This window comes from Monopterus albus, unplaced genomic scaffold, assembly GCF_001952655.1.
Source record: "Monopterus albus unplaced genomic scaffold, M_albus_1.0 scaffold2.1, whole genome shotgun sequence".
NCBI classification, from domain to species: domain Eukaryota; kingdom Metazoa; phylum Chordata; class Actinopteri; order Synbranchiformes; family Synbranchidae; genus Monopterus; species Monopterus albus.
Genome location: NW_018127882.1, coordinates 2,669,302 through 2,693,645, shown reverse-complemented (window position 1 = coordinate 2,693,645; position 24,344 = coordinate 2,669,302). Strand labels below are relative to the sequence as shown.

At 38.5% G+C, this 24,344-nt stretch overlaps 1 protein-coding gene across 2 annotated transcripts; it reads left to right on the top strand.

Annotated features, from left to right (window-relative positions):
- Positions 1 to 4,106: 4,106 nt before the first annotated feature.
- anxa5a (annexin A5a) lies at positions 4,107 to 22,475 on the top strand. Of its 2 annotated transcripts, none has more exons than XM_020595148.1 (14): positions 4,107 to 4,194; positions 4,334 to 4,362; positions 7,496 to 7,580; positions 9,763 to 9,857; positions 11,863 to 11,976; positions 13,812 to 13,902; positions 16,264 to 16,343; positions 16,643 to 16,693; positions 18,097 to 18,190; positions 19,175 to 19,270; positions 19,467 to 19,525; positions 20,001 to 20,123; positions 21,885 to 22,343; positions 22,418 to 22,475. In XM_020595148.1, exons 2-13 carry the CDS (start codon positions 4,360 to 4,362, stop codon positions 21,942 to 21,944), a joined length of 951 nt encoding a protein of 316 aa, XP_020450804.1. In that variant the 5' UTR covers positions 4,107 to 4,194; positions 4,334 to 4,359; the 3' UTR covers positions 21,945 to 22,343; positions 22,418 to 22,475. The 2 variants fall into 2 exon arrangements, with proteins under 2 accessions (XP_020450804.1, XP_020450813.1); XM_020595157.1 differs by having other exon boundaries at positions 4,160 to 4,194; positions 4,300 to 4,362.
- Positions 22,476 to 24,344: the final 1,869 nt, after the last annotated feature.

Below are 24,344 nucleotides of genomic sequence, written 5' to 3'. Positions count from 1 at the left end.
TGAGACCTGCGTGAGCACTGGCTCCTACAGCGGCAGCACAGCATGTCTAATCCCTGAGAAGATCCACCTGTAGTAGCAGTGTTTTTGGAAAAAGGTGGGGAGGGCGGGTTGCTGCCCAACCCCATGCCCGCCCCCAGAAGGTTCCTGGTGGCGTCCAGCGCGCTGCCCCTGGCGCTGGGCTGGGGCTGGAACGTTAGCCTGTACGTGGCGATGCTCCTCGGGCTCCTGATGCTCATGCTGCTGCTTCTCTGGGTGCTTCTCAAGCAGCTGAGCAACTCTGTGGCTAAATCCACGTTGCAGCCCGTCCGCTCTTTCAGGCAGCCTTGTTGTGAGCAGAGGTGTCAGCACGTATTGTGAAAAACTGGACAAATCTGCCGAGACTAAGGGTCGTTCGTGCGCTTGCGTGTGTGTTTGGAGATTCGTGTGAGAAAATGACTTAAAAAAACATTTGTTCTGGACTCAAGTGCGTATCGTGCCCCCCTCACGATATAATAAAAACTAAAGATCTGTATAGAAACCCATTGTTTTTATTAGCTTTATATGTTAAAGGCATTTTTCTCGTACAAGCATGGAGTCCTATGTTTTGATTAGCAATTAAAAATGTTAAAATTACTTAACAGCTGCTTTTTTTTTGTTTCTGATTAATTTCCACAGCTGAGTTCAAAGTTTTAAATTGCCGGGGAAACGTAGAAGCCAAGATTAAATCTGCATCTTGATTCATGCTGATTAAAGCGATGCATTCAGGAGGGCAATCTGCTCTGCTCTCATCTCACTGGTGAGTTGGCAGGAGGGATATTGAGGATATGAAAGGACCTGTATGACTCTGGCTTCGTCCACTTCTGTGTTCCTGTCAGGAGGCAAAACAATGAGACACTTGAGGCAAACAAGAGCCCACTTGCTTAATGCTGTTTGGTTTCTCAGGTAGTAACTATACACAGGCAGGAGCATTGATTGAACCTGCGAAGATGCTTTGCTCAGTCAGTCACAGGTGGCCAGGCTGTGTTTGAGAGGCATGGCTGGCCTCTCAGCCCTGATTGAAGTGTGTTAGCTACATTTGATTTCATTATAGCCTACAGCAAGACCATAACACCACACCCCGTGGTTTAGAAAGGGTCTCAGCATTGTTCATGTTAAACACAGTCAGGAGCAGAAACATAAGCTCTAATCAAATCAGTGTAATTAGTGGCACAATCCATGCATCTGTGTGTGTCTAATAATGCTACTCTAAATAACTGTCACTGTGGAGTTAGTAATGGCTGTGGTGTATCAGTTAAAATCCAAACCGGACTCTCCATAAGCTTCCTTTCCTTTTCTAGGAGGCTGTAGGTTAGTTTACACATGGTGTAGCCTATATGTATGTGGTTTCTCAAAAAACAGAATAACAAAGGACAGATAAAGTATATAGACAGACAATGGACTAAGAAAGATTCCACAATTAGGTTATATGGAATTTTGGCAGTAAACAGTGCACTTAAAATACCATTTGTAATGAGATTAATATAGTTAAATCAGGTAACTAAGGTACATGTGGCCACTTAGTCAAACATGCAAGCTATACAAGCACTGAATGCTTGCTCATCTCGCTTTCACAACAGAAATACAAATATAAAGCTTACATACACATTCATTCATCCACAGCCAGCAATTGCAACAGATCCATTGTTCTCTGTAGCAAACTAACAGACAAACTAAAATGAGCCGGTAAACTAGTTGGCACTCACTGGCCTACTGGCTCCTGGAGGCCTGCGTTTTGTCCAGTGAAACTAAGAACAGCTATGCTTTAATCTCTGTGAACTGCAAGCCTTTTTAATAGTGTGTGTGTTTTCTGAAAAGAGTTAGATGGAAACATTGCTATTGCTGAGTATCCATTTAATATGAAACTGCAAATAACGGTTTAGTTTAGCTTAGCACAGCTAGCCTGGCTCTGTCAATCGGTCATGAGAACAGCTAAAGCTCTAACTAACATGCCTCATCTCCTTAACTGAATCTGTAGAGAAGTATAAGAAAGGCAATCTGTGTGTTTTGTCTCACACACAGAACCAGGGTACTGTGGCTCTGTCCTGGTTCTAGTATTGTGCTAAGGAAACTGGCTCTGGCTCTTGCTTCATATTTACTGTACAACTATGATGCTGGTATCAGTTTTCTCACCTATTAAATATTTTCTCCCAAGACACTTTTAACGGTTTGTGTGAAAATGCTTTACTATACAGTATCTTGGCTATTTTCAAACCACTGACTCTTCAGGGATTCCTTTTTCAATCTGACAATATAGTTCACATGTCTGATCCCTTCACCAAGAGACCTGCCAGTTAATGAGGTCTGACAACATGGATAAACCCCATGAGTGCACGGTATCATCTGTTGTTGAGCTGAAAACTGTCCTCTGTATTTGTATCCACAATGTTGTAGGTATAGGATGTGCTGTAAAAATTGTGTCTGAAATTTTAGGTTATAACATTTGAGTTGAATTTAGGACCACAAATTTGTTATCCATTGAAATTTAAATGTATGCAATTAAAACTGTAATGATTTGCCAATGAACTGATTTGAAGAGCTACAGAAAATGAATTTATAACAATTTTTATAATAGAATCACTTTTTTCAGCAAACCTGGCAAAGTTTCTCTGGTTACACCTTCTGAAATGTGAGGATCTTTGTCATGTACTGTACTTTGGGTTTTGGACTATTTTTCAGACAAAATAAGCCTTTTTTTTAAATAAATGACTTTATCATGTGGGAAAAGGTTAAACCAAACTGTTTAGCTTTTCAGTTGCTAATGCATAAATATACATATTACATTATGTGGAAAGAACAAAATATGTGTTGGGAGGAAGCAGTCTGAACATTTTCCAAATACTTCAACTGAAGCACAATAAAAGAAAAACATGACCTTTTTAAGAATCTTTGTGAAATTTGAGATATTAAATCAGCTACTGTAAGTATGAGCCATTCTGTTTGCATTTCACCATCAACTTATCTTGAATCTTATGTTTATTATTAGCACCTAGTACAGTTGTTTGTTAGTGATTAAAGGAAATTGGCTCCATTATCAAGGAAGCTGTAAGATGAAACGGTGAGCTTGTGTAACTGGATCGCCTTCGAGACGGTGCTGACATTCTCATCTTCTCACATATGCTCACTTTAATTAAGGTTTGCAAGGACGACAGCAATGATGATATGTGAGCTGCACCGCAACACTTTGCTGTGTTGATCTCTTCATTCTTATCAGTTATCTCCTGTTTGTCGTAACACACGCTCACCTCGGACTGACTCTGCCGGAACATATGTTGTCCTCAGAGATGTGGAGCATCCAATAAAAAAAAAAGCTAAACGTTAAATTAAATCTAAAATGATTTATTTTAAAATGTCCTGGAAAGTAAGTAACTACATTTAATAAAAGTATATAAAGTATATCTTATCATGGACTAAGTACAAATTAGAGATACATTGCTCAGGTGTTTTCATTTTTGGTTTCCTTATACTTCTGCTCCACCGCCATCAAAAGGGAATATTTTTACTTCACATTTACTTGAAAACTGTTATTAAACAGTCAGTTAAATATGAGACATTCCCACAGCTGCCCAGCACTATCTACAGTAAAATAATTAGCTCCACCTAAACAATCTACAGCAGTAAAATGGGACTTAAGCATCAGTAATATATTAAGCTCTTGTGCATTACTCCTCATTTCAGATTTTAGTTTTTCAGAAAATGTGTTTTCTAAAAAGGCTATATTGAATGCCAACAGGGCTGGATGTGCTCTTTGGGTTTTATTTTTCATCTGTGCAGTTGATCCAGAACTGACATCAAGAAAGTTAACTGATATCAGGGCAGTGTTATATTTTATATTAACTCTGCTGGAAACAGAACAGAAGTATCATAAGTTCATGGAAGGTGACGTCCACTAACTACAGTATAAAATCAGTTATCTGGTGACCATGGGGACACTAAATGTGGAAAAACATTTTACCTATAAAGACTGCTTAAAGGTGACTAAATGCATGAGGTCAGGCTGTCCCGTTTGACTGACAGTAAGTGAAAGATAACACCATATGTGCATGAGGAAGGGTGTCCTGTCAGCTACTGCCTGTGACACTGCAGCCTGGAGGAGTTGTAGTTTAGGGGACAGAAAATAAAAAGCCTCACCCTGAGCAGCAGATCACCTGCGAGGAGAACGAAGACAGGCACCTGGTGGTAAGAACAGAACGTAGTTACTGCTTAGAAATTCCTCAGTACAGATGCTGACACCATTGCTGATTAAGTTTTTTAAATAGTTACATGCTAACCTGGTCTTCACAGATCAGGATTAGTTTTTTCATCTGTTCTCTTTCAGTTTACGACACTTCCATCAGCAAAAGGATGGTGAGTGTTTCCATTCATTATTTTCTGTTAATATAGTAAATGAAAAACATCTATTTTGCATTAAATATTTAATATCAAGATCAGTGCTTTTTCCACAGCACTATAGCATGTACAGTGAGGTGGTTTTAAACAATGGTGACTATAGCATGTACAGTGAGGTGGTTTTGACTCTTGAGTCTTAAACAATACCCATTACAAATAAGTGGCAGCTATAGCTTCTGTGCAGCCCTAATTATCATCACATTGATTCCTCACTTTTCCCATTTCTTCCTACTTGCTATGAAGACTCGATATGTACAGATACTCTGACTCCTCGATGCTCCTTAATCCACTAACATGAATTTCCGTGAAGATGCACTCATTAGTAAAACATTAGCATAACTGGTGCAGTATACTCACACTGGCCTAACTAGAGAAGGAGCAGCTTAATTTGATATCCCAGATTTGATTTGATCCTCCCGGTTTGTTGAGCAACTTCAGACTGTCTGATGGGGATACGTTTATTTCAGGAGTCAAGCGACGGTAGTTGATGGCAGCGATCTAATCAGTATCATATTGTATTCCCATGTGCGTGGAAACTACAAGTATGTATCTATTGTTTCCCCAATGGGCTACAATTTCATCATAAAAAGCTGGGTGACAATGCTCTGATCACACTTTGCCTGGCAGCTGCACTTTCTGAAAAGATCAACACTGGCTTTGAGAGAAACAGGACCTATTATGCAAAAAGATTAAAAATCTTACACATAAGGGGGTTGACTACTTTCATGTTGTAATACTTCATCCGTAAGTATTTTAGTCCTTAGGAACTAGAAAAATGATGTTTATGTGACAGTGTTAACATGCTGATATTTAGCAGGCGTAATGTTTATGTTCACCTTCTTAGTTTAGCATATTAACAGGCCAGCATTGGCTAATTACTAAAAACAAATTACAGTTGAGGCTAATGGGAATGTCATTAGCTTTATAGGTATATACTGTAGTCACGAATCAAAGTTTGGACAAGTTTTGACCTAATGATGGTACTAGATGAATATTCAGAAGATCGTATGTTGCTCAAGTTCAACATCTGGGAACCAAAACCAAAATCTCTGACTTTAAGCCAAAACTGTAAACTTTGATCTATTTAGTACATGTGGAAATGGCTCAGGGATCATCTTTGACCTGCTGGTGGGGCTGACTGGAAAGGCACGGTGATTCATCCATGAATGTCCATGAATGTCTGTTTATAATTTTAAGGAAATCCTTACTGTTGTTGTAAAAGATGTTTCATCCTTTACCAACCAGCTCTGCCATCCAGAGCCACAAGATTAGTGTGGGGGAAAATTTACAATCTGGCATTTGTTCACCAATATTAGTGTCTTTGTAGAAGAATGCTGAATGTTGTAATAAAAAAAAAAGAATCCTGATCGAACGGTAAGTGATGATTCCCATCCTTGTAATGAAGGTAGACAAAAGGTGTGATGTCTCTGAAGAGAGGCAGTGGTGTCAAATTCAAACTCTGGTGGTTGATGGCAGGATCAGGGCTGTGACACTTCATGGTAACCATCCTCATGTTTCAGGGAGAGGCTGCTCTCATGAATACATCATGTGTAAAAACAGATGCCCAGCTAAATGAATAATAATAGCAGAAATGCTGACTGAGATGCAGGGAAATATATTCTTTCTTTTCTCTCACTTGCATAGAGTTTGAATCGAGGCTGCAGCTGAGGCAGATGCTTTATTACTTTTTCTTCAAATGGCATTTTCCTGGAGAACGACTGGGGCAGACACAGCAGATTTTTAAATTACCTGCCTAACACAAAACAGCAGCTACATTTGATTTAAGTTAAACTTAGCTTACTTGCTTCCAAGTTTGGATAAACAATTAGATCCAGATGGGTTTTGATGGCCTTTAGCAATATTATTATAACACAGCCAACAGCCATTTGGCTGCAGCAATTTTCAATATGTCTACATTTTTTATGCCATAAAATAAAATAAAACACACATTTTCTGCGGGAAATTTATTCCTGCTTGAAATATCAGTTGGATCATCACAAAGTAGCCTACAAAAACCGTCAGCTGAAATGGTATTGCATTTCAGAGAGTCTATGTCCTAATCTAGTGATTTTATCTAGTGCAACTGATATAATTAAACAATACAATGCCAATCCCAGCTGAAATTGGGTGAGAGGCGGGGTACATCCTGGACAGGTCGCCAGTCTAGCACAGGGCTGACACTTAGAGACAAACAACCACACACTCACGCTCAATCCTATGAGTAATGTAGAGTTGTCTTGATGTGAGGCGACAGCGCTAACCACTGCGCCGCTGTGCCACCCTATAAGGCAATATGTATTATTTTAATCTTGTAGCATAAACACCAGCATAGATAAGATACAATGCCTTTATTGTCAGTGTGTGGTATATACAACAAAATTCAGATGCATTGCCTGACATGGTGCTCAGTATTAATAGAACAAAATTCCACACTCTCACATCCACATGCTTTTAGCAAACACACAGATCAGACATACAATTGTCAGCGTATGCAAGTGTAAAACCAGGACCAGTTTTTCCAGACACTTCATAATGACTGGTGTTACTGCCACTGGCCTATAATCAATAAGGCAGGTTATTGCAGTCTGCTTTGGAAATGACACTATGGAGGATGTTTTGAAGCAGGTGGGGACAGTACACTCTGACAGGGATAAATTGAAGATATACCCCAGTTAACTCCTCAGCTCAGTCTCTGAAAACCTGACCTGAAATGCCATCTGGGCCAGCTGCTTTCTGCACACTGATGTTCCAGAGTGTGCGTGTAACTTCAGCAGTTTGCAGAATACGTATCTGGCTGATGGTGACACTCCCTGTTCTTTCCCCTCATAACGGCCGAAGAAGTGGTCGAGTTGCTTTGCCAGTGATGCGCTGCTGTTAGTGGTCTGGTTGACATTATTGTTTTGATTGGTAATATGAGGATACTAGTCAAGTGAAATCTGTAGTGCTGTGTAAAACATGCATATATTTGCACAAATAAACACAGTCCATCCTCATAAACAGGATAATCTGTCATTAATAACCTAAAGAAACATTAAGAATACATTTGTTCAGAATGTGTCAAACACTTTTCTGGGTTGCTCCTGTCCCACAGGCGTACAGAGGCAGCGTTAGACCGTTTGTCAACTTCAATGCCAAGCATGACGCTGAAGTCCTTCATAAAGCCATGAAAGGAATTGGTGAGTTTTCCCAAGATAATTCTTCACTGCTCGACCACTAATCTACTGTTGTGTACAATATTTGATATAGGAAAGATAAACACATCCCGAGTCCTTATGGAACGTTTTCTTTCAGGCGCTTACTATTACTTTGTTTGGAGCACAAATTGATGTGATGTGCCAGAGGCACGCCCGCTCTCTGGAGGGTCTGTTTCAATGCATCATCAAAGTTGTGGGAGTTGCATATAATATAGTCACTGCTCAACACCTTCAGTAGTCACTTCATCCCACAATAAAACTAGAGGTGGTCTTTTTGCATGGACCCCAGTGACAGTTGTGTCTTAATTATGTGATGTTAGTTATTGGAAAAGTACAGTAAAGTTTGTTTAAAAAATATAATGAGCAATAGTTTTGCCTTGCAATGTAATGCTTGTTGTGCTTCTTTCTAAATTCAGTATACCACTAAAACACCGTAATGCCACAGCTGTCAGTGAAGTTTAACCATTTGCTTTATTAACAGTGAGTGCAGTCCTCGGACACATAATAAATAATCATACTTTCCTAGTATTTCTGGTCTAATTAGAGGAGAACCTGAGTATGAGAAACTTTATAAATCAAAGTTCAGAGGCAAGATACCAAACCAGTCACCAAGGGTACTGCAAAAACGCTGCAGTAATGAGCGCTCACTGTACAAACACTGTGGAGATGAGCAAAATAATCATCGGAGATGGTTATAGAAGTGTGATTTTTTTTTTTCCTCTGTGTGTTTGGTATTGATACAGCCAATACGTATTTAGGTGTTAAAGTAAAACTACAGATTTTAAGTGACAAGTAAAATAAATGTCTAAAGAAAACATTTTTGTCTTCACAAAATAGCTTTAAGGCAGTATATATCTTATTTCATTATTACTTCATATAGATAAATAGATGTTGTCAAGCTTAATAGATACGGGCAGAGGTTTATTTGCAACATTGAAAACAAGTTAATAAAATGATTTTAAGGTGATTTTATGCCTGGTGGCTCTCATCGCTCTTGCTGTCCACACTGACTGTGAAAAATCCCGCCTAATGAAATCTAGAGTGCATAAGAGTGCATTTTGGAAATAGGACTATGGATTTTGTCACTAACATTAGAATCACAGGACAGGAAGAAGAATTACTAAAAGCTGTATAGTAGATATGAGTGTATCAGCGTATATGTGAGATGAATAACTATCATTTTTACAGTATAAGCATCTTGTGTTATGTAGTTATTGTCTTGGTTGAATTATGGTCAATTTCATTTGGATTACTTTTAAACTGATTGACCTTTGACCTTGCTTTCATTTCTCAAGTGATTGTATTTTAATTACAGAGGTACAAAATTGGACAATGCAGTCAACACATCCTTCAGCAGTCAGTGTAAATCAGTGAGTCGGTGTACTACAAAGATGTAACAGTTGTGACTGATGCTAAATCTTACTGGCATCTTTTGCCATACTCTTCCTTTCTGTCAGTTTAGTACTCACAGAATTAAAGTAATTAGGAACTATCTGCTTAGCGATTTAATGTAAAACTTAAAAAAAATAAAAGAGCGGAGAACAATCATGACCCGACTAGACCTCTATGCAGAGCTGCCACCAGCAGGGCTTGCTGTTACTATTACCTCGGACTAATTTAATATTTTGGGCTCTTAGTGAAAACACCACACGCTGCTCATCAGCCTGTTTGTATCTCTGAGTCTGTTTCTCTGAGGTGCTGGTAACGTTCAAGAGCTACTGATTGTTGTTAGACCACTGGCTTTGCCAGTCCCTTTGAGTCTTTATATAGAGTACAATTTTTCAATTTTTGTCAGGCGGAGAGCGTGCCTCTTCTAGACGGTGGGTGCAAAAAGAATAATGGTAAATGGACTGCACTCATATAACGCATTTCTACCTTACCTGGACAAAGCACTTTACATCTGGGCCAGCTGCTTTCTGCACACTGATGTTCATCTATTCACACACACACTCACACAAAGCTGCCATGCAAGGTGCTGGCCTGGCCACTGGGAGCAACATAGGGTCAGTGTCTTGCCCAAGGACACTTCATATGTGGCTTTGTTTACTACAGTGAGAGAGTTTGTCCTAATTTTTGTCTTTATCCACCTTGTGGAGGTGTTTCTGTGAAGCCTGCAGAGTGCTTTCCTATATGTTATATGATGCTGATTTAATTTCTGGTTCAGGAACGGATGAAGATACGGTCCTCATGCTTCTGACAGCACGCAGCAATAGTCAACGCCAGGAAATTAAGGCAGCATACAAAAAGGCCTATGGAAAGGTAAGGTGAGCCACAGAGACTGAAATAGAGCTGATGACAGCTGGCAGTCACACACACAGATGGTTAACAATCAGCCACTGTGTCCTTGTCACTGACCAACATGATCCAAATACACCCAGGGGGCAGAAGTATCTGCTGAAGTGTACTTGCTCAAATTGGTCGGTTTTTACACCATTCTTTTATTATTTTACTTTCCTTAAAGGATAAGGTTGGCAGGATTCTTTGTTACTGTCAGTATGAAATGACTTAAACCACTTATTTGTTAATCTGACTGTAATTTATGACCTTCATCCCCAGCCTTCCTGTGGCCTCCCAGGTCACAAATACATGAATTCATTTGTAATCTAAAAAAGTATGAAACAGGAGTTTCTGGCAAACACAGTTTAAAAAATGAGTTAATTATGCTCTGCTTGGATCTATTTTCAGCCATTGATTGATGCACACTGGTCCTCTAGTGCAGCCTGGGAGGCCAAGAAATATCATGGCTTATTTGCTCTAACAAACACCGTTAAAAGTAGAAGCAACTAGAAATTTATGTACAGTTTCTGGGCCAGTTTTGTTATGTGGGTGTGTGTTTTGCAGCAGTCATGTCATATTGAAATTGTCTTCAGTATTCAGTATTGTGCTGAAGTACAGTTTTAAGTTTTATATTTTACTTCCGTGTTCCCATTTTGTGTTACTTTAAATCTTGACTCCACTACATTTACTATTATACGTTTTGCTCCAGTATACTGACTTAACAGTTATATATTTGCAGCTACCTTTCAGATTAAGATTTTATACACAAAACACATAACAAGTTTATAAAATACAATGTATTGTTAAAGACTATACCAGTGGTTCTCGATCTTTCTGGCTTGTGAAACCTTGTACATTGCTACATCAGTATTTAAAACCTCATAATGGCATGTGTAATAGTATATCCTTGACATACAGTACACCATTTCTCTGCTCATGAATATTTTTACTTTAAACATTGGATGTACAGTTTCCTGATATTCCTTCAGTGCTTCTGCTTAAGCTTGATGTTTGCTTGTAATTTACTATTTTTATATTGTATATCACAAATTTTACTTGAGTAAAGGATCAGAGTACTTTTTCCACCAGTGGTTGACTCAGCTACATCAACGTTTAAAGGTGAAATGTCATTCAGCCATCAGAGTTTTTCTGTCATCAATCAAAGAGCAAGAGTTGAAATTTTGTTCCAGCATTCAGCAGTCATACAGGGAAATATTACAGCAGTGGCAAGACGCCCAGTTTCCCATAGCCTCTGTGACCCAGAGTGCAATGCAATGAGCTAAAAAAGATACAGAATGGGCCTAGTCCTACTGTTCTATCACACTCTCTACTTTATGAACACCTGTGGATTTAAAGCAGCAAGATCATTTGAATTTTCTTCCTGTGGAGGTTTTTGAAAAGCATTTTAGCAAATGTAATTGCTCCTTGAGGTACAGACAGATGAAGCCGCTTGAGAGGTAAAAGGTACATCAGAAAATCATAATATTGCCCCCTGAATATCTCTGAATATTGTAGTGTTTTATCAAAATGAGCCACCGGATGACACTGTTTGCGTTTCACTATGCCAGTGATTTGTTTTAGTACATGTTATAAAATGTAATGATTGCAAAAGATACTGCCTTGGTTATTCCCATATCTGGAACAAGAACAGGTGATAGAAAGTTAAGACAAACTTTGGATACAATACACTGAGGAAACTTTGTTAAAACACATTTGAGGACCTGAACTAGATGTTTGCTTTTAGCTGTTGTCCTTTTTTCCTGCCACTCTGCCGATATACTGTTTTGACTACATTTATAATTGCTCATGAATTTAAAGGTTATAGGTTTGAACTGACTCAACAACACAAATCTATCCTTGATTACTGAGTTAACATGTTCTCTTTCATTAATGTTTCAGAATTTTAATAATGTAAAAGTGAAGTTCTGTACGCATTCAATTATTATTGTTTTTGTTCCTCTTGTCATTAACCATTATTTGACCTCAGGACTTGGTCAGCACACTGAAATCAGAGCTCAGCGGACTGTTTGAGAGTCTGATTGTGGCCTTGATGACCCCACCCATCTCTTACGATGCCTCCCAACTGCACAATGCTCTCAAGGTGATGAATGAGCGTTTCCCGATGCTCCACTTAACCCAATATTGCCTTTATAATATGCATAGTTGAAACTCCCGTTAAAGATATTGGCTTTTTAAAATGTTTTTGCACAGATGTTCCTAAATCTGATGCAGAAACACTCAGCTGAGCACCAGACCTTTCTGATGGTAGACATTTCATCTTGTCACAGCAGTAAAACATGTAAACAATAAGCCAGCATGCACAATATCAGGGCCCTGGTATTGGCACACATAAATGGAACTCGACTATTATTGATGCTAATAGTTAAAGCTGTGAAGGACAAGTCTAAATGTCTGCCACGAGAAAGGCCCATTTCAGGCTGATTTGCCATTGAAAAGATGTATAACCATCTAGAGTAGCATTAATAAAAGTGCACCTTTCCCTGCTAGCCTTTCCTCCATTTGCCTATGGCCCAGTTAGATTTTCTGTCATCAGTTATAGCACATTCAGAGGTAAGTATCCACTTTACAGGATGACTCAATCTCTATGAATTGTTGTATTTTACAATAACAATGAAGCAGGTCACTACATTAATGGGACAGAGTTCTCTTACAGTGACCGACCCTCAGTGAAATAGCAGCTACTTCTGCACCTCCACAGACCTGTTTAACCTCTTATTCGTTCATTGTTTTAGCCTTACAGCAGTTTCACCTCTGGTATAAAGCAGCACAGGCAGCAGTTTTGAGCAACATTTTAAAAATACAACACACTTGCTATCTGTCCAGAAACAAATGACAGTAATAGTTAGCAACTAGCCAGTGGAGCAGCTGAAGAGCTAGATGTTTTTCTCAAAACAACAAAACATGGATATTTGGTTGAAACATGTCTCCAGATGAATGCTAATATCTGCCAGATGTGTTGTTTACTAATGCAGCAGTCAGAACAACATCATAAGTTGATAATATTTCAGGCTGGGAGCTTGTCAGCTTCCTGTAAAGCTCTTTTGTTCCCAGGAAGGCAATACAATGAAATACACAAGGACTTCATGATTTTGGAAAAAAAAAAGAAAATGATTGTTTTGTTAGTCTTCAATTAATTTGATCAACAAAAGGCCTCACTCTTTGTATTATATTTTGTCACATGGATGAAGCTGTTCATGGTTGTGATAGCAATTTTCATTGTTACACTATTATATAATTCATTATGATTGCTTGAGTTAGGATCCGCATTGAATTCTTCCTTTATGAACTACCACAAAAAGTTATTTTAAAAAAGGAATTATCATGCCGCCCAAGCACTCAGTGCAGTAGATGTGCTCCATAATGAAAATCATCTGTCAGATGATGTTGCTTTCATAAAGGCTAATCTTGTTTTTATTTAAATATCTGCTTCAGATTTATTTAAGGCCAAGCAGTGTGATAGAGTGAAAATATGTTAAGTAAACTCCTGGATGCTCTTATACGTTACATATACAGCCGTCTTTGTCTCAGTATTCTAGAACCACACTTCTGTTTGCATTACTAGTGCAAATGAAATGTTTGGTCAAATGTAGGCCAAGATTTAGGACTTGGTCCTTACTTTCAAACCAAGTGCTCCTTTTGTTCAGTATGTCAGGCATTTTAACAATAAGCTTAATTACAGCATAGTTCTTCAGTATGTTAGACACACAAACTGTACTTCTTATTCTTTCAACTGTTTTTTTATCATTTTCAGTTTTTTAATTTTTATTTTATTTTGTCCTTAATCATGAACATTGCTCTTTACAAAACAAGATATAGAATAAAATATTTAAAATATATATTATTTCTATGAGAACTGCCACAGAAATCCATGTTGCCTCATACAGATTTCATCCACATATCGTGTTTGGTCCACAGGGTGCCGGGACTAATGACACAGTGCTGATTGAGATCCTGGCCTCCAGGACTGGTGAACAGATTCAAGAAATTGCCAAAGTATACAAGAAAGGTGATTTTCTCACCGGTGAACGTGGGAGACAAAAGCAGATAAGCATGTTTACATTGCCTGTTTAACTATCTCTAGAATGATTCATAGATTTGACAACTTCACTGGCAAGACATCATTTATCTGTGCTTTCCAAAACTGTTACAAATCACTGCAGAATAATGAAACTGCTCTCTGATTTGACACTAGTATGGCTAAGGCTTTGTCAGTAGGTTTACAGACAAAAATAGCTCTGTTAGGAACAGAAAAGACTCTTGATATGGGTTTAAACTACATGGGTGGGAGTAAGGGACTTTTATTGTCATAGTTAAAATCACCACATGGAAATAACCATGTGGAAATGATCACAGCTTAGGAAATAATCACAGGGATGGTTGAGAGAAACCAATGCTGAACACTGAAAGGAATCAGGAACTGAACAGAGGTTTCCCATGTTGAAGTCTGATGTTCTTTGTCTATAACAATGTCACGTATTTCCTCCTTTGCCCCAAATAGACACTAACGCCTACAGCCTCTAGAGGGCTTTGTCACTTGTGCATAAACAAGTCTCACTTTGGGGCATTTGCTTCAGCTCCTGTTGCTGATGATTTCTCTTTGTCTATAACAATGTCACGTATTTATTCCTTTGCCCCAGATAGACAGTAACGCCTACAGCCTCTAGAGGGCTTTGTCACTTGTGATAAACAAGTCTCACTTTGGGGCTTCAGCTCCTGTTGCCGATGATTTTCCCTCTGACAAGATAGTAACTTCAATAGGTTTGTAGAATTTCTGGAGTGCTTTAATGAGTCAAAGCTAAGATATAGTACCACTGAGCCTCTGTGCAGTTACACTGATTTGTCGATAAACCTATAGCATAATCTGACTGAAAATTGTCTCATCTTTTGTCACACTTGAGACTTTTGCACAAAGTTCAATTCAAGTAGCTCTGCAACAAGAAGCCAGCAGTAAATAGGAGTTGTCCTGGTGGAGCCTAAAACACAGACGATAGGGGCTAGGGAGCTATTAACATGTTGGGTCTCCTCATTTCCTGTCACATAAGAGTGCACAAAGTGACATAACCATGATATATGGACCATATTATATGACAGGGGACTCACTATGGATCACTGCATTCTTAATTAACAATGAATCAAATCTCAACATGTAATGTGACAGTGTACTTATATTAACAAATTCAGAGAGAGTGATCACACAGCTCTGCAGCTCTACAGAGCTTCTCAGCCTCTCATTAGCTCACTGATTTTGCCTTACAGCACACTGACTATATGGAGCAGTGTTGCCACTGTAATATTCTTTTTGACATGTTTGAAACCTATTTGTTGTGATAGGGCTTCCACCCACAGTATTGTTTTATAGTACAGAGAAAAACTGAAGATTACAGTGGCTGTAAGAATTAACTAACTGTTTCTTATTTCATATAGAATCAATAAAGAATAAAATCTGTAGCAGGCCTCTGTTCCCTAGAGCAGAAGATGAAGTGGAGTTTTGTCTTGAGCACAACCTTTATTTACAGTATGCAGTATTTTGCTGCACCCTTTGGTTTCTCATTATACTATGTTAGAGTTCTGGCATCAGAATAAGGAATACGCTTCATCTCACTAACACCTGACACACTTAAGCCCTTATCAGACACCTACTGGAACCCTGAAATTCTCTAGACATCATGTCAGAACCAAATGTCCGAGTCAGCTGACCCAGACCTTGAGCGAGTCTGGAGTATTCACATGGAGATAGTGAGTGTGTTGATGATGCTTTATCATGTGACCGGCACACAGCCAGAAGAATACAAACATCCAGTGGTGAAGGAAAATGATCATTTACAATGAAGACACCAAAAGTATCTAACTGGAGACATGAGGTTATTTTAGAACTTCTGTCCTTAAGAGCCGGTGCCAGAACCATTAGACAAATTTAAGGAATGGCAAGAGACTTGGTTGTTTATGACCAAATAAACTGGCTACCTGACCGCGTCATGTCCTGCCTTCTATGTACATGTTCTACCCAGGCACGCCCTCCTACGCATAAACCAAACAGAGTACGTCCAGGTGAGAACACATTTGGCACGGACTATCTCCTGTTGTGTGCTACATGTGTTAAAGGGCAACTCTCAAAGTCTGGGCTTGATTCTGTGGACATAGTCGGAGTTCATGTGTGAAAACGACTACAAAGCTGTCACTACAATAATGTGGTATTCCAGCAAACCACAAAGGTAATGATGTGACAACAAAGGCTAGAGGACCAAAGACAATAAGGACACTTTATTTGATCTGAACAGAGGACAGCCCACTGGGCCGATGGCAGCCATTAGTGATTGTTATTATAAGAGTGAGTAATCTTCTGCCCCTTGTCTCTTCTTTCCTCCAGAGTTTGGCGGCAAGCTGGAGAAAGATATCTGCAGCGATACCTCAGGACACTATCAGAGGCTACTGGTGATCCTGCTACAGGTAATGATAGAGGCTGCTGCATTTCCTTTCCTGATAATGACACCCTCTGGCGATGCCATTAGAAAGTCATGACAGGTTTAGGTGTGGTTTGTGGATGATAGGACAATACACACAACTACATTTTGGTCTACAGACCGGAATTGTTCTGGAACACTAAACATACGGTGTAAGCTTGAGGTATCATCTGGCTTCAGAGAAGCTCTAAGCTCATCATGTTTCCATACACACTGACTTGTGTTTGCTTTTTGTTTGTCACCCTGTCTTTCTGTCTCTCTTTCTTCATTTGTCTGGCTGTGAAGGGGAGCAGGGAAGAAGAGGTGGATGAGGCAAATATTGAGAAAGATGCTAAGGTTAGTGACAAGAACCTGGGGACAAAAAAGGCAAGGTCTGGCTTTTGCATTAAATATCCTTTGTGATTGTTAACTGCCAGCAATTTCAAGAAACAACCGACCAGGGTTCTGTCATCAACGAGGCTCAATAGACATCTTGTCACAAAGAAGATGTTGCTAGTTATCCATTCACCCCTTTAACAACATTTCTGCAAAACACCATATTATGTCCTCTGTCAGCATTTTTAAAATTCTTGCTTTATCCGGTATTTGCACATGTTGTTCCATGTTACAGAGGTACTGGTAGACAGATTTTGTTACCCTTAGAAAGAGCCAGGATAGCTGTTTCTCTGTTTGTAGTAAGTATGCTAAGCTAAGCTGCTGGCTATAGCCTGTAACTCCCCATCAGAGAGCAAATAAGCACATTTCTCAAAATGTCAAGCTGCTTTTTAAGGATAGGGAAAGGTTGTGATTACAGTTAATGAAAGCAGGTCTGTGACCAGAGGTGAACCTTCACCCTGCACCACTTCTTAAACTGCTACTGAACAGTATCATTAGACATATGCAGTGAGATGCAGAATCAATCAATACCTATGATATGTCATTTCTAGACACACTTAAGAACATAAAATATGATGTCTTTAATATGCATTATGAGGTAAACTTTAAAATTATAACCTGTCTTCCTGCTTTGTGCCATAAAACAGTCAAGCGTTTTTCTCCTCTTATCTATTTTGATCTGTTGGCTCAATTTTAAAAAAGACACTTTGAAACTGCTGCGGTTTGATTTTCAGTAACTACATTAAAATTTTGAAATAAATGTGATAACAGTTAAATAATGTTAAAATTACACACAGAGGATTTAAAAATGCTATGCAACAGGCAGATGACCGCTGCCGTGCACGGCTGGGTTATTTTGATCCAACATGTTGAGGATTTGCTCATGTTTCTGAGCTGCTCTCTAAAGTGCAGTGAAGCTGAAGGCCAAGAAAGCTTTGGAGCGAGTCTTCTCTGAAGAACAGCCAATACTATAAATTCACTGAAGCATGTTAACCTTCGTTTGTGTCTTATAAAGCGTTCCTCATTACTGATACTGAGCTGTGATTTGAGATCCAGCAGATAAACATTCAGTGATCCTACATGTGTCTAAATTTACGAGTCCTGCTTGCACCCACACTCCTGTATTGCTAAACTGTTGTGTGATTAAATGAGCAGAAATAAACCATGTATAATTCATTAAAAATAAATAAGTTCTATATGTGCACATACAGTTATTTTGTTGTAATGAATAGGTTAAGAAAAAAAACCATAAAAACTGTTCCATGTTGTTTTGGCACAGTACAAGGTCCTACACCTGTGCTGCTATTTCTGCTCAGCACCAGGATGCTGTGTGTGCATGTACAAGTGTGTATCTGTTGTTATAGGACTTGTATGCTGCTGGCGAGGGCAAGGTTGGCACAGATGAGGAAAAATTCATCAATATTCTTGGCAACAGGAGTGTAGAGCATCTCCGGAAAGGTGAGTCTGTGAGAGGTTGTTTGTGCCAGTGTCTGTAAATGCTGTGATGTTTGCACACTGACAAAAACACTGAAATAATATGAACAGCAAAACAAAACAGTAGTCTGCTGTAAACTCACACTCTCACATAGTGCAAGCCTAGCAACAAAAAAAGTAGAGAGGAACAGACTTTGTTGAGTTTATTAAAGTGTGATAAACAGCAGCCAGAAAGTGAGTGGCAGTCCTGAGGGCCAAAATTACTCACTGTTAAGAGAGGTTAGAGCTGGTTATTCAGTCAGATGCCTGACTGATCACACAACTCACTGAAAAATTAAAGGGAACAGACTCACAAAATGTGTGCAAGCACATTATATCAGCAGTCATGGTTTGTGAGAGCTGGAGGTAGGGCCGGGGGGAGGCGGCTGCAGGTGCAGTGGGATTGTAATATTCCTCAGCAATTTATAATGGTAATTTTTGAATAGTTGACCTACAATGTGCCACCCTTGCCAACGTGCCGCTCTGGACAACTGCTTAGTTCACCTGTATGGATGCGCCAGCATTTGTTTTATATGAGAATTAGCCACTGGAACAAGCCCCATTCACACATTTGTTTTTATTCATAATGTGTGATATGTGTGTATAAACACATCTGTATACTCCTGGCCAAGATGTGGCAGCAATATTCTGTAGTAGACAGAATTTAGAAACCTTAATTAATTTTCAGGGTGAATTTGCATTTGGTTTTTACACTGTTTATTAGGTGTCTGATCATCAAGTGGTGATCATAAAGTATAATGTGGTGGTTGGGTGATAGAGGTCTGCCTTTGAAATGGATAAACCAGTCAAACCCACACACTTGTACAGAATGCAGTGTTACTGTAGTTTTTTATAACATGTTGAGCTGCCCTGAAGTCACAGTCCAACCTTTTTTAATACCAGAGAGGGTTTATTCCACTCATGAGACAACATCAAAATGTCACCGTGTGGTTGTTCTGTTCTCGACAGTGTTTGATGTCTACAAGAAGCTGTCGGGCTCTGACATAGAGGCCAGCATTAAGGGCGAGACCGCTGGGAATTTGGAAGACTTAATGCTGGCTATTGGTAAGACCTGTGATTTATCAAGCTGATGCTTGGCTGATCATAAACAGGAGACAAAGAGATGCAATATGATTTTTTTTCAATATGCATGTTAGATACAGCAAAAGATAATGTGACAGTAGAAATCACTGTCAGCATAACATCATATCAACATGACAGAGAACTTTATCATTGCCATGAGTTGTTTTTTCCTCCACAGTGAAATGTGCCAGGAGCATCCCAGGTTTTTTTGCTGAATCCCTGTATAAATCAATGAGGGTAGGTATTACTGTCCATAATTCTTAACCCTATTTTGTTTGTTTCTGAACACTGTATCTTTTCACATTTGCAGTATTTCTGTTGGTTTTTTTTCCAAAACAAAACAGAATATAAATGCACAAAACATAAATACTCTTGTAAATTAATGTTTAAATTAAAAAAACACAAGATACAGTATTGTATTACTTTCTTCAGACAGTGCTTTCTCCAAAACCTGATTGTCTGGGTTTCCCATAAATTATATTTTGGAATTAAACCCTTCACTCATCCCACACAGCACCACAGCACTACGCTGTATGAAATGCTGTACTGCCCCAACTTGAGTCCCTGGATGTTAGGAAACAATAAAACTATAGCACCTGAAAGAAAATTTAAATAAAATATGTCAAGAATATTTAAAGGGGTTTGTTGACTACAGCTTGATGCAGAGATAGTTTTACAGATTGTTAACTCCAACTGATGAATTTGTTTTTAGCGTGCTGGAACTGATGACGACACCCTGATGAGGATAATGGTGTCAAGGAGCGAGGTGGACATGTTGGACATCAGGGCCATCTTCAAGAAGAAATACGGGGCGTCTCTTTACACCACCATCCAGGTACTGCTCACTGAAACACAACGCTGTTATTACTCTGTATGTCTGCATATTCACTGTGTATGGTCTAATTCATCAGACATGATGCAATTCTCTTACATTTCTCCTCCTTATATTCTGCTAACGTACTCCTCCATCACCCTGCATGCTTTTAAAGTGCCAGCTGGGTGCACTGTGGTTATGTAGCTTATACAGCATTCATGTCAGTGCAGTGATGGAGTGGAGAATGGTGATTTACTTAAAATGCCATTTCAGCATGATGTGACTGCTTCTCTGCTTTTCACTGCTGAAGCTGAATTAATCTATTCTCCTGGGAGCAGATGTTCCTACAGTGAAGAGTCACTGCCATCGTCCAATTATAATTCATTGTCATATTTTTCCTAGTGACACCATTTGATACCACTTCTGTTACTTTTCATCATAATGGGCCATGCTCAGAGAGGACGTTTTGACTTGTTAAATTTATTTATACATAGTTATATTAATAATAGCTGCAGTTCATTTGGGTATTGCATCTATATGGTCCTGTTACTTTGCATGATGGTTCACTGTTATGACAATTTGTCACTATGAAATGGACTGAACCCATTATTAATGTGACCTGTTTCTGCTATAATAGCATCATATGCATGTCATATGGGAAATAACAAAATGACCAAATTGCAGCTTAGAGCTTAAGTAGCATTCATGTCAACATTCAAGTTGTTGTTACATGTGGGAAATTGGATTTGTAATGATACGAAAGCACCTGGAAAGGCAAACCAATATGGACACCACATATTAGTCAAAGTTCTCCAATGTAGCTAAATCTAATTCAAACCTTTTACATGATTAACTCTGCAGTCTTGCTGCCTTGAGTTGGCATTTACACTCACAAGTCATAGACATGGGAAATATTCTCGCCCATTCCATCCTTCCTACATGACATGAACATGGCCTGAGGTAAAATATAAGCTGCGAAAAGGTCTGTTTTCATGAATTGCTGCTTCCTCACTTTTCTACCATATATCTCTGTCGGCTCTTAGCAGCCTCTGTAAATTACACACTTAACATGGCAAGCTAAAAAAAGAAACCACTCTTTTTGTTCTTTGCATACTTCACCTTACATTGTTCAGACTGTAATTAGGAGCTGCTGATCATTTCTCCCCTTGTGATTCAGTTGTAAGTCTGACATACGCGTGGAGAACATCTGTGATATGTCTCATGCTGCAGAAGGTGAAACAAACCACTGACAGTTATATTTAAATAACATCCATATTAACAGTTAATGAACATAATTTAAGACTAACTGTGCATTATTTGGTTTTGGTGTTAACAAAGTACAATCAGGCAGCGCAACAAAAGTGGCTTGTTCATTCAAATTCAGTTCATATTTAGATAACATTATTAATCCACCTAGGGGAAATTTGTTTGGAGCAGCTTGTTGCACAATAAATAATTTGATGTCAGTGGGACTGCAGATGAAAACTAGCCATCTGAATAAATCTAGACATTTATGATGATAACAGTGTTGATTCATGCAAATTGTTTCTGACACACAGTTGTCACTGGAAAAACATAACAGAAGAAAATGCAAATATGGCATTTTGAAATACAAAAGGTAACAATAAAATGGAAGTAGCTCAGATTTAGTAGAAAGAACAGGGGCAGTTTTGATATCAGAGCTGCGCTTACTGTGTGCAGTGAATAGAATTAGTGAGTAAACTGGGACTGAGTCTGATAGGACTGATAAAGCTACTGATTATGTGTATGCTGTTTTTGCAGGAGGACACAAATGGAGACTACCAGAAGGCTTTACTCTACCTCTGTGGTGGGAATGATTAATTCTGTTTTATATTGTGCTGAGCAGCGCTGAATGATGAGCCACTGTTGTCCTGCAGACAAAGCTGCACGTGAGGCTTATTGATCCAGACTTGTGGTTTATATCTGACTTTATCTTTATATTGATTGAGTTAATGTGAATTGCCTGCTTGTGCATGAACAGCAGTTGGCGTGCTGTTACTTAGCCTTTTAGTTTTTGTGTAATGTCAGACATAATTTAAACAGCAAAAAGCTCTAACTGTTATTAAACACTGCAATAAACAGTGTTTAAAAAATGTGTAGTTTTGAGTTTAACATACAGATTAATGTTATTTAAGCTTGAAGTGAAATATTGGATTCATTTGATATAAATGCTTTTGCTTCAGTCGTGTGGCCGACTTGGAACTTGTGCTCACAGCATGTGTTAACCTCTAGAGTCCCTGCGTCCTCATATGAGGACCGCACAGCTTGGGTTTCCAAAGCTCAGGACTCTAGAGGTTAAATGCACTTGGAAAATACAATACTGCTGTTGAATTATTAAACTCTACGTGTCGACGGTGTTCCCACTCTCATTAATTGCAAATGAATTGATCCGGACTTGAATTGCAGTGCAGCTGCAGGTGATTGATAAGTAATGGGACACTAGTGGACCATTGTTGGATATCAAGACATCAAGGCACCTGGTGTCAAGTAAACGGGGTCCCCTGACCAATAGACTGAAAATGAACCAGCAGGTGGCAGCAAAGGTCAAAGTGTCAGAGTGTTTTTCTTCACTGTTTTCTATTTTAAAAACTGAAGAAATGTCTCTACGAAGATTCATTCAGCTTGTAAATGGGAAGCAAAACAGTACTGATATTAAAGTAAGAGTTATGCTTGAACCCTTAAATTAACTGAGTTTGATTCACTGAAGTTGTTTTGTCCATGTAAAAATGCTAAATAGTTCCTGGTTCCAGCTTCTTAAATAACAATTTGCTGCTTTTCCCTTTTATTCATTTTAGTTTTCTTCAACTTTGCAATCACTAAGCTCTTATAGAGGCCCTTTTATTTCTCTCTTTTTTATTATTTATTATTATTATTATTATTGCATTTGGTAAATTTTTCTGACTATACTTACATACTTTAGTAGTATTTGCAATGTAGGACCTCTACTGGTAATAAAGTATTTTTTTTACAGTTTTTTTTATTTTTTTACTTTATCTACTTACTTTATTAACAATACTTACTCTGAATCCTACCCCAGCCACTGTAAAAAAAAACTGGTATCTTTGAAAAGTTTTAAATCAGAACAAGAATTTAAAATAAATGTTGAACATCATCAACAGAAGGAAGGGAATTACAAAATCAGTTTATTCAACCAAGCAGGTGCACAAAATTATTAAAAAATAAAGCTATGTCCTCGCAACAAGGGTGAATGTGTCTGTCCTTAGACACAGAGCGATATTTCATTAAATAAACCTAAGTGACGATTCCTGAGTGTCTCTGTGGTTCAGAAACCTTTCTTATGTTTCACATGCGTCTGTTTGCTGGAGCCTGGCCACTGTTTTCATGTATCTGCATGATTTTCCTTAGGGGCTGCTGCTTTCTGCACATATGAATTCATTCCATTGTGCTGCAAAATGAGTTTCTTACCTGTACTCTAGCCTTTCATGTAAGCAGACATGTTGCATTTCTGTTGCTGCCTGATCCAGTGTTATTTTGTTTCAGGTAAAATTTGGCTTGAGATAATAATGATGCTTTCTTAATACAGATATATTTGGCTTACAGAAGAGCCAGATCAGTGCTGATCGCTATTTTTAACAACCTTGTCAACAAATCCAGTGTATCACAATAACATGTGGCAGCTTAAAGAGAAGGAGTAGGAGAATGAAAATACCTTTATAATACCAAAATTAAATAACATATATTAGAAACGAAAGCCAGATATGACAAATATGTACAAAGCATACTGTATTAATAAAATGTATTTTAAATGCTTGTCCTTTTCAATGGACTTTCAAAACAATCCATATAACTGACCTGATCAGAAACATTTCAGTAAGTCTTTAATGTGGATGATGTCAAGACCAAGATTAGTGAACCTACTGAAAATATTCCTAAATTTAACCACTGAAAAAACAATAATAATACTAATCAAAATAATTTAATAATATATACAGTATAGAGATACACACATAAATGAATTCAGGGATATAGAGAATTGACATCTTAATATAAGCACATGGAGGCATATGGGACAAAAGATGTCCATGCAGTGCGAGATCTACAGTACAATACTATGCACGTATGATATTTGATTTTTGATATTTTGTCTCTGCTTGTCTCCATTTGCAGATTTTAACTGCAATATTGAAAATGACCATAATATGTCTGCGGCTCGGGTGGTTAATATAGCTATCAATAAGAATGACTCAGTGTTTGTGTTGC